The sequence below is a fragment of the Xenopus laevis genome, chromosome 4L (assembly GCF_017654675.1).
Source record: "Xenopus laevis strain J_2021 chromosome 4L, Xenopus_laevis_v10.1, whole genome shotgun sequence".
Lineage (NCBI taxonomy): Eukaryota > Metazoa > Chordata > Amphibia > Anura > Pipidae > Xenopus > Xenopus laevis.
The window spans coordinates 92,445,884-92,463,070 of record NC_054377.1 but is presented as its reverse complement, the minus strand read 5'-3'; the positions used below and the strand labels follow the sequence as shown (position 1 = coordinate 92,463,070).

The 17,187-nt window shown below is 40.0% G+C and overlaps 1 protein-coding gene across 2 annotated transcripts; it reads left to right on the top strand.

Moving 5' to 3' along the window:
• The first annotated feature begins 1,025 nt into the window (after positions 1-1,025).
• Positions 1,026-12,277, top strand: czib.L (CXXC motif containing zinc binding protein L homeolog). Of its 2 annotated transcripts, none has more exon segments than NM_001096279.1 (8): positions 1,026-1,050; positions 4,909-4,992; positions 6,958-7,014; positions 7,778-7,859; positions 8,618-8,649; positions 8,745-8,822; positions 10,259-10,324; positions 11,996-12,277. In NM_001096279.1, coding segments are annotated over 8 exon segments (483 nt in total). In that variant the 5' UTR covers positions 1,026-1,044; the 3' UTR covers positions 12,074-12,277.
• Positions 12,278-17,187: the final 4,910 nt, after the last annotated feature.

Here is a 17,187-nt window from a genome sequence, read left to right as displayed (position 1 = left end):
TAGAAACCACTCCAATAATACACTGTACACATTATGCTAATAAGCTACAGAAGATACATGGGCTTTTGCTTAGCAACCAGAGTACAAGGAAGTGTTGGCATGTAAAGCCATAGGGGAGCATATGGGTCCCTACATGTACAAACTACATACACAACATTTACAGATATGCAGAACATTGTAAGGATTTGGGCAGTAGAGTCTTGGACTGGTACAGTTATCTTCAGAGCCGCCATCAGGGGGGCACAGGAGACAGTTGTTTGGGGCCCCGCGTGGTTTTGTATCTAGGGGGGGGCCTAGCCATGCTTCAGCGTGCTGCCGGCTTCAGATAATAGGACAGTAGCTTAGTGCACACAACATTTTTCTCCTATTTAGATCCTCTGTACCCTCATTGGTTCTTTAAGGATAAGTCCCGTTAAAGCTGTACAGGGATTGGATAGGTGGAGTAAGAACTTCCCCTTCAGCCTAGCCAATCCCAATGCAGCTTTACCTGTATTAAAATACATAGGACACTAATGGCTATTCATAACTTGTGGGAGGGGGCCTAGACCATCAATTATTTTTACTTACAGGGGGGCCCCTGATCACTAATGGCTTTTTATAGCTTAGGGGGGTTTAATGTTTTAGCTCTGATGTCTGTGTGGCCTTTTTACTGTGGGGTGGTTGAGCTATGGGGTGGGCGGGGACCAGGGGGACCAAAAAATGTTGCAGTACAGGGCCCCGTGATCCCCTGTCTGAAGGCAGCCCTGTGCAGAGTCCACTACTTCTATAGCCACAATACCAATACAACTTTTAATAAGATAATTATCGGATATTTTTATTATTGGATTCATTAGGAGCACCATGTTGTGCCTTTGTGTAAAGGACCCGCCTCTCTCAGCAAAGTTTCCCGGTCACAGGAAGGCGGAAGGGAATAAGTAGATTTGCAGCATTCCCACCCTCTTATTCGTCGTTCTTCAGATGTTTGTACCACGTGAACGTTGAGACGCATTTGCTGTACGCGCTACGTCTGTGACACGCGTCGTAAAGCAGGGTGGGTGTGACGTCATGGTGGTAAGTGCCGAGCATGGTCTGAGGCATTGGTATGGTTTCTTGCTTTGCATGAATGCAGTGATACACGTGGACGCAGCTAAATGTATTGGATGGAGTTGATGTCTCTGCCATTAAAAAGTAAACATGTGACGTTATGTCCGCTGCGAGAAATCGAGTCTTTCAGTAAATGGATTGAACAGCAAAATAGGCCCTGGTAACTCGTGTATTGAAGGACCCAGTTCCCGTGCACATTGCTAGTATTAAGCGCTGGTACGTGCCATTTGCCAAACGTCTCTTTTAGGCCTTATTCATTGTTTGGTCTTTTTAGGGACAGGGTTGCTGTTTATATATTTTGTATCCTACTATAAAGTTAGTCAGGCCCTACACCCAGGGGCCCCAAGTATTAGCTCAGTGGTCACGTGGTGGGCCCTACAATCATGAAAAATGGGGTCCCATCATTCACTTACAGGTAAACTATACCCCCCCAAACAATGTAGGTCTATATAAAAAGATATTGCACTAAACATTTCATATGTAAAACCCTGCTTCATGTAAACAAAGCATTTTCATAATAATATACTTTTCTAGTTGTATGTGCCATTGGGTAATCATAAATAGAAAATTTTCATTTACAAATAATAATACTTAAATATATATACCAGTTTGGCAAGATTCTTTAATATGCCACTTAATATGATATAAACTATCTGTTGCGTAAGTATTCATTTTGGTGGTATAGTTTTCCTTTAAAGGATAGTTTATGAACACTGCTTCCCGAGAACCATCATACCTTTTTTACCTTGATAACGAGTAACATGCCCATGGCATTCTGAAGGGATTTAATAAATGATATACTGGCATCGGAAAGGACTTTATGATGTTTGCTGGCAGAGAGTTGCTCAACTGAATGAGTTCACAAAATCTAGGGAAGGAAAATGGAAGCAATCTTACAAAAACTTGTAAGGATTTCTTATCCTTTGTCTGATCAAATTAATTACACGTGTAACCATGGAATTACTGCCAGCTCAGACTAACTGGGTTCTAACGGGTTGTGTTAATAGAAACTGCTGACCTGTATCAAGCACATTGATATAAGGATATCCATGAAATTGCTGCCAGCTTGGATGTCTAGGAACAAGTTGTCTATAGACTCTATTTACTTAAACCCAGCAAACGGGACACAGTAACAGTGCATCCTATTCTAACACACATTGCATCCATTGCCACTTTCAAGCTACCGGTATTTGCCAAATGGATGCTATTTTGTGTCCATATTGGTGCGTCAATTGCAAATTGTCATGGTTGCAACTTAGCACATGCCTGCATTTGCACTGTGGAAAACACTGCATAGTAGATAAGAAAAATGGCAGTTTGGAAATTGCCCTTTTGCAACAGACATACTCTGGGTCTTCGGGTGGGAGAGATTAGTTGCCCAAATCTCTTCCTTGGGTGACTAATCTCCCAGAAAAGCCTTCCCGCCAGCTAGAATGTAAATTGCGGGCAGGATGGCACTCTGAGTGCTTTGGTTTCTGAAGTCGTCCCAAGATTCCTCGTGAGGCAACTTTGGAAAACAAAGCACTCAGAGTGCCATTCTGCCAGCGATTTACATTCTAGCCAGTTGGAAGACTTTTCAAGGAGATTAGCCACGCGAAGAAGAGGAGATTTGTTGTTGTGCGACTAATCTCCCCGGAATCTTAGCGTGTGTCACCACCCTTAGGCAGCTTATAGTTACCTCATGAACTTTAACTGGATTGCTTCAAATACAGACAACACCTAATACATTTTGTGTGTGGGCACTATATCAAAGGTACAAAAAACAGAGTTGAACCTGCTTATATACATCATATTTAAATTTACATACATTTCCTGTGCACTGAAGTGGATTGCCAATGTGAGTAGTGTAGTCTGGAATGAAATGAACTTCAGTCTTCTCAGGCAGCAATGCGTTACACTTTATACCTCTTGTTTTCTAACTGTCATATATATGTAATTAACTGCATTGACTGAAAGTAGAGACAGTCTTGGTAAAATGTTCCATATTCTATTGATTATCACAAGGTTGTTGGGAGTTTCATTGTGTACACTTCTTTAATGTCTGTTATTTAAGACAGTACATGGGGGTGGTTACTCTCATCTCTCTCAGTAACATCCTGGAAACATACTATCCTATGAGGTGTTTGTTATGCACTTTCAAGATTGCTTTTGAATTTTATTTTGGGGTCGAATGTTAAGGGCCAAATTGAGGGACCTGCACAAGCTGAGAGAGTATTGAGGCATTGGTTCAACTTCATATATGCTGCCTTTGAGACCTATAATGTGCCTATCTCCAGCAGCGGTTTCAATACTGCTGCAACTGGGTGAGACAATAGGTCAAAATTAAATTTGGTACAGTAGAACGGTGAATAGGTGGTCTAACCTGTGGAAAGATGCCATTGCGTGCAAGGTGAAGAGCACTCTAACCACCTCCCTTTAGAATGGAGAAAAATCATTGTTTTATCACACAGGGGCATGCTTCCTTTAGTATGCAAAGGAAGGTGCCAGTCTCCTAAAGCTGGCCATACATATGGAGACCTGCCACCTTAAGGCTGGCTATATTGGGCTGATCCAATAGTAAGCCCTAGGACCCAACGATCATATCATAATGGGAGGACGGAATGGACTGGATTTTAAAGCCTGGCTGATCGACATTGGCCCGACTTCTGGCCAGATATTGATCCGGGAAGCCCATTTGAGGTCCCCATACATTAAGAAATAAGCTTCTGACTTAATCTGTTGGCAGCCTATATCTGTCCGTGTATGGGGGCCTTAACAGTGTTGAATAGTGACACCAAAAGCACAATTGTACCAAATTCATTGGTTGTCTTGGTGCTCTCTTTGGTGTGTACATGTACTGGTGAAAAATTGTCAATTTCAGTAAGAGAAAACCTATTCGTCATTCTTGAATTACTTGATACCAGGATGGCACTTCGCCAACATACAGGGAGATGTTGATTAGAATAGGTATTATTTTGATTATTTAAGTCAATTCAGCTCCAAGGGCTAGTTATATGTGTTATGTTGTGTTATTCTGTGTGTTTGTGACTTTCTTTTTAGATACATCTTAAAGCGGACCTGTCTCCCAGACATAAAAATCTGTATACTAAAAGACATTTTCAAATTAAACATGAAATTCTTTTTTTTCTAATAGCATTCATAGCTGTTGTAAACTCATTTAAAAATCTCCTCTGTCAATCAAATATTGTCTGCCCCTTCTCTATGCCTTAGGCATAGAGGCGGGGCAGACGATTACTTTCTCTTTCCATTCAGCACTTACTAGATGTCACTGCTCTCCACTAGGGATGCACCGAATCCAGGATTCGGTTCGGGATTTGGCCTTTTTCAGCAGGATTCAGCAGAATCCTTCTGCCTGGCCGATCCGAATCCTAATTTGCATTTTCCCCTTCCCATATGCAAATTTGCATATGCAATTGGATTTGGTTTGGTATTCGGCTGAATCTTTCGAAAAGGATTCGGGGGTTCGGCCGAATCCAAAATAGTGGATTCGGTGCATCCCTACTCTCCACACATTCTTCCATTCTCTTCACCATTTAATTGTGTAACCAGGGCATGGGGATGTACATCAGGTCCCCCATTCTGGTGCACAAACAAGATTTTGAGATGATGCAAGGCTTGTCTTAATAACAGTGTCCACAAAATGGCTCCTGCCTGCTTGCTATAATTATGAATTCGCAGACTGAAGGAAACAAGATTCAAATAATTTATATAGTGTAATTAAATTTCATTTTGCTTGACTAACGTGATAAAATAGGATTTGGAATAATTTGTTTGGGTGATGGGTCCCCTTTAAGTGTATGTGAATATTATTTTTTCTCTCCACAGAAATTTGCTCTTCAGTTCAAAGCCTCTCTGGAGAACCTAACGCAGCTGCGGCCACATGGAGAAGATTTCCGGTGGTTTCTGAAGGTGACATGCTACATTTGTTATTCTGTTGCACGTTGCCCCAATCTTTTGTAGGTTATCCTACAGTGACTAGTTTGTGCAGTATGATTTTTTTTTAAATACCAGATATTGGTTGGTACTTAACGTAACTATTTAATTACATTAAATAAAATACAGCTCAACACTACAGAATTGTTGAAGAGCACTTTCAGCTGATTAAATCGTATTGCAACCCCACCAGGAAGGAAGGCTTAGTAGCTTAGCTATTGACACTTAACTCAAAGTCTAATGAAATGAGTCAGAGCTTTAGTAAGTAAACCTGGTGGTAAATTCTCTTGTCAGGGTCATGTCATATAGTTTAGCTGTTCCTAAGCAAATCAGCTCTGTTTGAGTGCTGTTCTCAGAGCCCAGTAACACAGCGTAGAATGAATATGCATGAAACCTTATAATATTTGCCACTGTTCTAGTGGAAGGAGCAGATAATATCTTGTGAGCAGCAGGTACAGCATTTTAAGACCATGCACTTAAAAGGGAAAATGTAATAAATGGTGCAAAGTTTACTACTGGCATTTACTGGTCACATGTTTAAAAGCAAACATATTGCTATAGATTACTGCACCAATCAAACTTTGTGTGTTTTATTACATATGGGGAATAGAAGGTTCTGCACACGGTACCCTATTTAACATTAGAACCCTCATAGCTAGACTTTATGTATTAAATATTTGCAAATCATGTAGGCCACAGAAACTAAAATCACTGAGCTCAATGCTGGATATGGCTGTTAAGGACAAAATCAGTCCTGAGAGTATCTATTCCCATCCTAATTAGTTTGTGCAAAGGTCTAGACCGGAAGAATGACACTGACACAGACAGTTCAGTATACAAAATGCTTCTTCTGCTTTATTCTAAGGCACAGAGGGTTATATAGGTTAAGTGGGGTGTCGGCTGGCAGCCCCGGATATAAGAGTTTTATCAGCATAGCCAATGATCATAACAAAAATCATAATATGTCCTTATTCTGAAAGCTTCTGCAGTCACAGGTGCAGAGTGGCTGTGGCTTGGTCCCAAACCGTTGTGACACTTTCTTAGCATGACCCTGTTTCTTTGAAGAGGTTCCTCTTCGTTACTTCCTAGCGTATAGCGATATATGATATATGTTTTGCAAACAGCTGAGCAAGGAAATAGTGAAAAACACACAGCATAACAGTAAAATAGACTTTTAACCTGAAAGATGATAAAGTAACACTGACACCTGTCCTCCACATGGCCACTTTGAGCCATACACCACATCCTTTGTAAGGGGTTTATATGTATGGTAAAACCAACCCAAGTGAATTAAAACACACAGAGTTTTATAATTTGGTTGAACGGAACAACATTGAAATAACACACAGATAAATGTGGTTAGATAGAGAACAAAAAAGGGACCGCTACTGCTCACCGCATTTGCCTGTATCCAGGTGCTCAGTCAAACAGTGTCCCCACTGTAAACGTTACAAGACTCGACAGACAGACGGCACCAGGTCCGGACTGAGAATTAAAATAGGCCCTGGCATTTCAGGTACACAGAGGCCCTATCAGCCCACACAGAGGCCCAAACAGCCCCCACCAGCCCACTAAAGACTGACTTTCTATGGAACCTTATAGCAGCCCCTCTGGCATTTGCCAGAACCCACAGATTGCCAGTCCGGGCCTGGACGGCACTTCTGGAATAGGTTTATTGGAGTTGCTGGTGACTATGACTAAGGGATTTACTCCCGAAACGCGTTAGGTTTTACAGCAGCAACCCCAATAAACCTATTCCAGAAGTGCCGTCTGTCTGTCGAGTCTTGATAAATGTGGTTATACTTCAAAAGCATATAATAAACCATATTCATGAGATATACAGCAGCAGAGTGACATTATGTATGTACAGCAAGTGTAGTGATGAGTGAACCTATGAAATATTTGTTAAATCCAAATTCTCCCCTTCACTTCTTCTTGTAGCTGAAATGTGGGAACTGTGGAGAAGTATCAGACAAATGGCAGTACATAACGCTTATGGTGAGCAGGGAAGGGGACCTAAAAGGGTTGGTTGGAGTGTCTGTATATTTTAAAATATGCCTTTGTGTTTTCATACAATAATAGATTATAACTCCCAGTGGCTGCAGCCATATGGAGAAGCTTCATTATATAAACTCACTGGGTGCCAGGGAATGTTGAAAGCAGCATTTCTCACATGACCTTCACTAACCATTCTTGCCAGTACTCTATCTCAAACAATAAATGTCTGATCGCCCTTCAAATTCAGTCAGTCTCTCTGAACCTCCCACTGATGTCAGCAGTGAAGTCACAGGTGCAACCTGAGCTAGTTTCAACTGTTATTAGCTTCTAACGGGAGCCACATTGGATAGGGATGTAGTCGGTAAGAAAATCATCTGTTGGCTTCAGTATAAAGGGAACAGTATTTGTTTGCCTTTTTTCCTTTGTTTAGTTTTCATGCAATTCTATTTAGGGATGGTCATACTCCCTTCATGATGTGGGCATTGCACTGGAACAGTAGATTCAGTCTGTGGGTTGCACATGTGCACTGCTTTTATGCTTTCATCATAGCCAACCAACACAAACTGCCTAAAGATTTATCCATAGTATCTTCACAGATCACTAATTAGTCAAGGGTGCATAGATACAATTGACATATATATATTCCATCTTCCATGCTGCCCTAAAATTTCATGGTATAGGAATTCCTGTAATACTGATTTTTCATAATTGTAGTTCACTTGGAGTACTAAAATGCACTGTGTATAATACATCTTGTCTGCAGGACAGCGTGCCTCTAAAGGGAGGCAGAGGTAGTGCCAGCATGGTCCAAAGGTGCAAGTTGTGTTCCCGGGAAAATTCCATAGGTGAGTGACAGCCCTCTGTAAGTCAGTTTCTTTAGTAATAGTCATAAAAGACATTGTTTTCATTCAAATTCAAAATATTATTTGAAATATGTTCATGGGGGTGTGGCCAGGCTATGGAGGCGACCAGAACTGAGTAGTCACTGTTGTATTCCTCCTCACCCAGGTATGTATCAGTTACTATATAAATAAGAGGCTGTATGCAAGGAGACTGAAGGAAAGGCATATCGTTTTCAATAGAGCAAAGATTAGGCTGTCCCCAGACTTTTCGGAGGCAGCTATTTCTGAATAGCTGCCAATTTTCATGATATGTTCTATATTTATGTTTCTATGAACCCCACAAATAGAATATCCTGGATCAAGATGCTATCTGTGGGATTATGTTTTAATGAATCTGCTATGCCAGATGTTACCCTACTCTTGTTTTGCCCGGGAAGCAGCAAAGGCCACCAAGCTACATCTGAAATTCCTGGGCCAGTCCTGTGCTGTGTGTTATCATTACCACTTGCTACACTTATGTAAACATTGCTCATTTCTTCCAGCTGGATTACTGGATCTCAGAATGGTTGGACTACTAATAAATCCTACTAATTATTTTACTGTTCACATCGGTAATTGAATGTTTGGGAGCTGAAGAGAGCCTGGACACCGGGGAAGAAGTCGGTGGGGATTGGAGGAATCATGGAGGTGTGGGTGCAGAGGGATCAGATTACTTTATCCTCTATATAATCAACATATTGATCTGTCACATTTCCTTCCAGATATCTTGGCTGCCTCACTGCATCCATACAATGTAAGTACTGCATAGAAATGAATGTACTCTAGCATTGATTTCCATCTTTTAGAATTAAAGTTTCGCTTTCTGTATTTTCCGGATTCACTATATAGGCTGAAGACAGTGAGACATTTAAGACAATTGTGGAATTTGAGTGTCGAGGTCTAGAGCCTATTGACTTTCAGCCCCAGGTAAAACTGTGCATCTCAGTTGTCAGTTGTAAATTGGTATCTTGTGTACTGACAATTTAAAGGGGTGGTTCACCTTTGTTATCTTTTCGTATATAGATTGGCCAATTCTAAGCAACTTTTCAGTTGGTCTTCATTATTTATTTTCTTTGAATGATTTGCCTTTTTCTTCTGACTTTTTCCAGCTTTCAAATGTCGGTCACAGACCCCAACTAAAAACAAAAGCTTTAAGATACACATTTATTGTTATTGCTCCTTTTTATTATTCCTCTTTCTATTCAGGTCCTCTCCTATTCATAGTCTGGTCTCTTTCTCAAATCAACGTATGGTCGCTAGGGTTTATTTGGATCCTAGCAACTAGAGTTTTGAAATTGCAAACTGGAAATTGCAAACTGGAGAACTGCTGAATAAAAAGCTAAATAACTCAAAAACCACAAATAGTAAAAAATGGAAACAATTGCAAATTGTCTCAGAATATCACTCTCTACATCATACTTAAAGTTCATTTAAAGGTGAACAACATCTTTAAGGAACAATAAAGTCCACTTTTAAGTATATTTTGCCTTACATTGAAAGATATCCCTAAAACCCTTAGGGGAATACATTAAACAAGCCACACATTTTCACTATAATTAAATGATATAATAGGTTAGAATTATAAGATTGTATTGCACATAATATAGATTCATGCAATTTAGTTACCAATGTATTGCTACAGAGAAAACAAATCTTTTTTTTCATGGGTGGAGTATGGATCCCATATTAAATTACTGCAAAACAGCTTAAGGACACAAGATATGATTATAAACCAATTACCTTCTCTATCAGGAAGTTTATTGTAGATTGCAACATTCTAGGACAGGCATGTCCAAAGTGCGGCCCGTTTTCATATTTACACCGGCCCTCAGCCTCTATCATGAAATTAATAATAATGCGGCCCGCCAGCACAGTACAATCAGGAATCGCCTAGCCGTAATATTTGGGCACATTAGTGAAATGATCTGCCCCTTGGTCTATACTGCTGCCTGTGTGCTGAAGAAGTTAGCAATTGACACGTACTGTGATGCACTGCTTCACATACTTCTTTAGGGCTGAAGGTGTCAATAGACATACTGACGTGCCAGTACAGTAAACTCCATGCCAGTACGTGTCTATTGCTAACACCTTCAGCACACAGGCAGCAGTATAGACCAAGTGGCAAATCATTTCACTAATGTGCCCAAATATTACTGTTATGGCTGAATGGTCGGCCCCCACACATTTTTACCTCAACAAATCTGGCCCTCATTGCAAAAAGTTTGGACAACTCTGTTCTAGGACTATGTGTTAAAACTGAAACTGACCTAGCTTTATAGTATGTGACTTGCGGTGAATAGCAATAAGCACCTGTATTATGTTGCAGTGTTTATATGCTTAGTTTCCCTTTAATTATTTCATAGGCTGGATTCGCTGCAGAAGGAGCAGAGACAGGAACCCCTTTCCATGAAATTAACTTGCAGGAGAAGGTTTGTGCTTTGATTCTGAACAACAATTAAGTTCATGCCTGTAGCTGTATACTTAAAGGAGAAGGAAAAATTAAGTAAGCTTCATGAGAAAGGTCTAAAACATTCTGCAGAATAAATACAGTGTTATAGCTTGCACTATTGTGGCTAATCTATTGCCAATAAACTGCTTCTGTAGCTTTCCTTCTCCTTTAAACGGGAACTATCGCAAAGATGAAAATTAACTTTGTCACAATGAAATAATCAAGTGTATCTTCACTCTCAGCATCTCTTCATTCTGTCTTCTTGAAGGAGTTGGATGCCAGATTTTCATTGACGGTTAGATCCAATATAATTTTCACGGGGAGGACTCCCTTTTCGGGTAGATTTGTTAGAGCAGTGATCCCCAACCAGTGGCTCGTGAGTAACATGTTGCTCACCAACCCCTTGTATGTTACTCTCAAATGCCTCAAAGCAGGTGCTTATTTTTTAATTCCTGTATTGGATGAAAGTTTTGGTTGAGTAAAAATCAGGTTTATTGCCAAACAGAGACTCATGTAGGCTGCCAGTCCACCAAGGGCTGCCAAATATCCAACCATATCTTTTATTTGGCACCCCAGGAACTTTTTCATGCTTGTGTTGCTCCCCAACTCTTTTTACATTGGAATGTGGCTCAAGGGTTATAAAGGTTGGGGACCCCTGTGTTAGAGTTTTCTCAAATAACTGATTCCAGCACAAAGAAACCTACCAAAATAACAGATTTTGGCACAAATGCTGCATGTAGAGAGAAAGTCTTAATGGTGATTTTAAAAGAATGAACTTTAATACATCTTTTAGGCAAAAAAAGCCTCCCCTAAGGCTGCAATGGACCCAACTATCATTCAGAATTAGACTCTCAACTCCTACATGAAGAGAGATAGACGCTGAAATGCGGAGAGCAAAGATTAACTTCAGTATTTCAGAAACGGGTCCGAATTTGTAATTGATTATACACGTATGGGATTCGTTATCCGAAAACCTGTTATCCAGAAAGTTCCAAATTACGGAAAGGTCGTCTCCCATAGTCTCCATTTTATCCAAATAATCCAACTTTTTCTCTGCAGTAATAATACAGTACCTTGTACTTGACCCAAACTATTACATTTTCATTTTCTCAATAGTTCCCTTTTAAATAAACATACAAGTGGTACTGTATATTCAGCAATAAGAAATACTTTATGGTGCTTTTAATTAAGGACTCGGCCATCATTTCATGGGGTACCCCCTTCTTCAAGTGCTCAATAAAGTGCCCATAAACCAATATTGATCAGTCCAAAAGCTGCAGGAGTTATCTAACCCATCTCTTTTCTGGATACACAGGACCACAGATAAAATTGTACATGTCCAAATTCAGTTTCAGTGTAGGACTTCTTATTGAATTTTGGGCTGTTCCTGCCCTTTGGCCCATGTCTCTATCACTGCAGAGCCATTCATATTATCCTTACCTGGGGAAAGCTAAAAAAGTAACTCCCACATGAACTATTTGTGGAAATGGAATGAAAACACAAAAACACATAGCTGGTAGCACTTGGTTATTCTAGAAAAGAGATGTAATAGCAGGGTAATATTTCAATACATTAAAGTCCAAGCATAAACAATATCCTATGATTTTCCAGGTTTAATAAAACTAATCTAACTGTTGTCTTTACTTTCCAGGACTGGACGGATTATGATGAAAAGGCAAAAGAATCAGTGGGAATCTATGAGGTGGAACATAGATTTACAAAATGCTGACTACGGGCAATGGTTGGGAAAAAGGTTACAAGTTACTAGTTGGCAACACCTACAGTATATGAAACACGTTCTTCCAAACTGTACGACAGTCACCGAAGAGCAAAATACTGTATGTATTGTACAGAAGGAGTCTGATATTGTTAATGCATTTTATTCAATTATATTACAGAAACCTTATAAATAAATCTGAAAACCCTGTGTTTATTTTCTTGTACAGATTTCACTTTGTGAGATGTCCTGGATTTGCACCAGATGCAGTTGCTGCAGCATAATCTCCCTTAAGAATAAGTTACCCGATAGGGACCATAAACATGCTATGGGATGGATTTGCTTTAAGTCTGTGTTGGGCATTACTTGTCCACTTTCCAGGCTTTGGACTACTGCCCAGGATTCCCAATTTAATTCAGGGCAATAGAAATCATATGTCCTTGTGTGTCTAAATACATAATATATTTTAATGAGCCCAAAAAATATAGTACATATGCATTGGGGAGTGGTATCTAATGCTTACAGCATCGGTCCCCAACCTTTTTTGCACCACAGACCAGTGTCAAGCAAGACAATTTTTAAGAGGATCAGGGACGTAGAGGCATGGGTGCATTACAGGCTTACCAAAACAGTATTTTGATACTTATTGCAATCAGTAGAAAGCTTCCTGGGCTGCACACAGCTGGTGGTTGGGGATCCCTTGCTTACAGTACTGAAAGAAACACATAATTGGAGGAGGGGCAAGGCCAAGCCTCAGCACAAGGACACGGTTGCACTATAAATGAGGTATTGCCAATAGGCCAGCTGGATTTTGCTTATGATGGGGAATAAATTGAATATTATTTTCATTAGGCACAGTGAAAATGAAGATACAGTGATCTTTTAAAGGGGAAGTATAGCTACACTTTAAAATTGGTCGAGGAGGAAATGAAAAGGAAATCCCTTTTCTTTCAAGGTTGATTATTCCAGTTTTGTACCTTGGAGTTTGAGGTGCAGCTTGTGTGCTCAGTAGCAGGTCACAGAGCCCTTTCTATGGATACAGTTACATGGCTCAGAGATGCATGGGGTTCAGTGTAGCTATTAATGAACTACACTAGCAAGGCTAAAAGGTAGGCCTAGACTCCCTCTTTACCTTAGCTAGTAATGTGTGAAGAAAGTGCTGCAGAAAGTATATGAAGTACAAAAGCAAGAGTAATAATAAATATATATATATATGTCAGCTTGTATCCAAAAACCAAAGGGGCACAGTTTGGATAAGGGGGTCTTTCTGTGCCTAATACATTTTAATATTGCAAAAGCATGTCATCATATGTGCTGGGCCATTATGAAGCAGATTAAAGGAACAGTTCAGTGTAAAACTAAAAACTGGGTAAATAGGCTGTGCAAAATAAAAAAATGTTTCTAATATAGTTAGTTAGCCAAAAATGTAACGTATAAAGACTGGAGTGACTGGATGTGTAACAGAACAGAACACTGCTTCCTGCTTTTTAGCGCTCTAACTCTGTTAGTCAGTGACTTTAAAGGGGACCACATGGGACATAACTGTTCAGTTAGTTTACAATTGATCCTCAGCATTCAGCTCAGATTCAAAAGCAGTTATGACCCATGTGCCCCCCCCTCAAGTCTCTGATTGGTTACTGCCTGATAACCAATCAGTGGAAACCAAGGAGCAGATTCCTTAAAGGTTGAAGTGACTAGTGCTAGCAAAAATTCGCCAACGTGCCATCATTTCGGAACTTCACCAATTCCCTAACGGCGCAGGTGTCACTTCGCTAGCGAAGGAGATAGACGCTAGCGTTGCTTCGCACTCTAACGCCAGGCGGATTTTCGCTCTGGTGAGTGGATGTAACTTCGCTAATTCACTAAGATGAGGATTTTACTGAACGTTACCTCATTCGCCAGACTTGCCTTCGCCAGCTCAGACCAGACAAAGTGCAATGGAGTGCATAGGACTTCCTCTATTTTAAGTGCAAAATTTTTCCCAAAAAACGCTGGCGTTTTAACTTTTTTCTGAGTGATAGCCTGCAAAGGTCTGTAACATTTTTTTTTGGGTAACTGGGTTCCCCCCTCCATTTTCTAACATATGGAATATAAACTATACAGTGGGCTCATGTGTAGGGCATTATAACAACTCTATTTTATTTATTAAGGTTCCCTGGACTTGTGTGATGTATTTGCTGCAACATATACGTCCATTCAACTTTATCATTTGCCGCCATATGCAAATTAGGCAAGGCTAGCGCATCTACGCTTTGACTGCCAAAGTAACGCTAGTGAAAATTTGCCAGCGTTCGGTGCCCTGGACACAACTTTGCACTTTAGGGAATTACGCCTGGCGAAGTGTTGCGATGGCTGCGAAGCTGGTGAATTTTCACTGGTTAGGGAATTTGCCCCCAAGAGAGCTCCAAAGCAGGAAGTAGTGATCTGGCTATTATGTTACACATCCAGTTACACCAGCCTTTATACATTACATTTTTGTCTACTTGTCTATATTAAAAACATTTTTTATTTTGCACATCCTGGCTATTTACCAAGTTTTAATTTTATACTGAACAATTCTTTTACATTTTTCCAAGATATAAAATAGGGAATCTCTGTGTATCGCCGTTCAGCGCTGGCCCCTTCTCCACATCAGGAATCGCTACACAAATTATTTTTGTTCATGCTCCATAAGTGATAACAGGCAGTGGGTAAGTGGTACAAACTAACACACTTACCCACTGCCGTTATCACTTATGGAGCATGAATAAAGCCGCTTTTTCAAAGAATTTGTGTAGCGATTCCTGATGTGGAGAACGGGCCAGCGCTGAACGGCGATACACAGAGATTGTCTTGCAGATTCCGGCTTGGAGTTGCCGGATTATCGTGAGAGCTGCGGGCGGTACGCTACACAGAAGGGTGAGCTCCGTCAAACCTTCACTACCCGTTCTCTTTATTATATAAAATAGGGACCCTACTAAATGTATCGACAATTTATCTTTGTGGATAGCAGCTTTGGTGTTCATTTTTGCCATACATTTACCAGTAATCATATGATTATTGGTGTGTGTGATGCTCTGCCAAGTCCAGCCTTTAGCCATGTACAATGGATATTGTTTGGTTCTGGAATTGGCAGTTAATAAAATGTTATCTGCCGATGCAGCGTCAGCCAGTTCATGGTGTAGCAGCAGATTATGAAGTACTTCCTGCTGTTTAGATCATTCATGGACAGACAATAGGATCCATAAGATGCTTTCCATCCATTTGTGCAGAGAGGTTACCAGATTGGCCTGAGTATGGACGCCTTTAGATTGAATAAGAAGATCTTGTGCCAACGTCTTATTGATTTTTACTTAATCTGTTTTGAAGTTAAACCCTATAAGAACTTATGTTAAAATGCTAATTATTACTCAGCTCTGTTGGATACTAGTGCATATTGGGGATACATTGGTAAATTTTAGCAGGGGGAGTCTGACAAACCTGGGTCATAAGCAAAATCAGTAACACTCTGACGCAAATCAAACCAAACTACATATGGTAAAAGTATGGTGGTTAAAGTGTCTTCCAACTGCATTTGCTCAGTAAACAAAACCAAGTTGACTTTTCAAAATGTTTATTTTTAGACTTTCGTTAAATACCAATGAATTCTAGTCCTGATTTATCACTATTTGTATTTTCCTGCATCAAAATCACCAGGCACAATATTATGTTCTGGATAGTTTAGCATGTACTGTAAATACCGGTTCTATTGGCATTGCTGTAGATAGAAAATAAATTTACTATTTAAAGAGAGAATATATCCATGTCATATATTTTCTTTCATTCGTTCCCATAAGGCTAAAAATAAAAATGTATCTATAGCTTATATTCACTTTCTTTTTCAGCAATTTCCCAGTAAACCACACTGGCAATGGTAATTTTGCATTTGTAGATATCATATTTGTGTATTTAACAGCTGTGATTTGTTTGTGATGTTGAACTCATCCTACAGTACCATCGGGTGGCAAGTTTATTATATAACAAAGTAAAATATTTACCCTTATTTAACACATATATAACATAAGCATTTGTCAGACATGATGGAAACAAGCGAAAACTATACATTTAGGGGCAGATTTATCAAGGGTCGAATTACGAAGTGAAAAAAATGTTGAAATTTGACCATCGAATAGGGTATTCCAACATTCGAAGTCAAAGGATTTTTAAGATCGTATGATCGTACGCCGATCGTACTTCAATTGTACTTCGAATCGAACGATTTAATCGATCGAACGATTTTACTTCAACTTCTAAAAACTTAGCCAAATGTTGGCTATATGTTCTAGGAGGTCCCCATAGGATAACATAGCAATTCGGCAGGTTTAAGGTGGCAAAGTTTTTTAAAGAGACAGTACTTCGATTTTCGAATGGTTGAAGTATTTTCACTTTCACTATTTTCACAGTCGAATTTGGCATATTCAATGGTCGAAGTACCCAAAAAAAATTCGAAGTTTTTTCATTCGAAAATTCACTTCGACCCTTAGTAAATGGGCCCCTTTAACTCTTAATAGAGCTAAGGTACAAAGAAATGATTGTACAGACTCATCACTATTCATTGCAGTTAGACAGCTACACAAGTAACAGAAATACCTGATACAGAGAGCATGGATTATTGTGCAAACAGAACACTAATTCCACAGCTCAAGCAGGGGTGCTTCGCCAATGAGGCAAGTTGGGGTTGCGCCCCACTAGGTACCAGGGGCAGCAAAAATGCTGCTCCTGGTACTTTAAGAGCTAATTTCCGGGGGATGGGGGGGCAAAAGCAACTGCTGCATGCCTCAGGCGGCAGAGGGGCCAGGATTGCCCCTGAGCTCAAGCAGACATTTTCCGGCAGCTAAAAAAAATCATTAGTGGTTATAAAGAGTTTATCATGTTTAAATCATGTACAAATATGAACTGAGGGAATGTTCTGTGTGCAAAATAATTCAACAGGTGATTTAGTCAGCACTTTGCAGATTGCTTCAGTCTGGTGCAAGTCCAACAGTTTCCACCTTCAACTTGTTTGCCCAAACAAATCGCCAAAGTTTCAGACCGCCATCAGTCTTTTATCAAGCCAAGACCGATGGTGGTCTGAAACGTTGCCGATTTGTTTGGGTCAGAGCCCATGG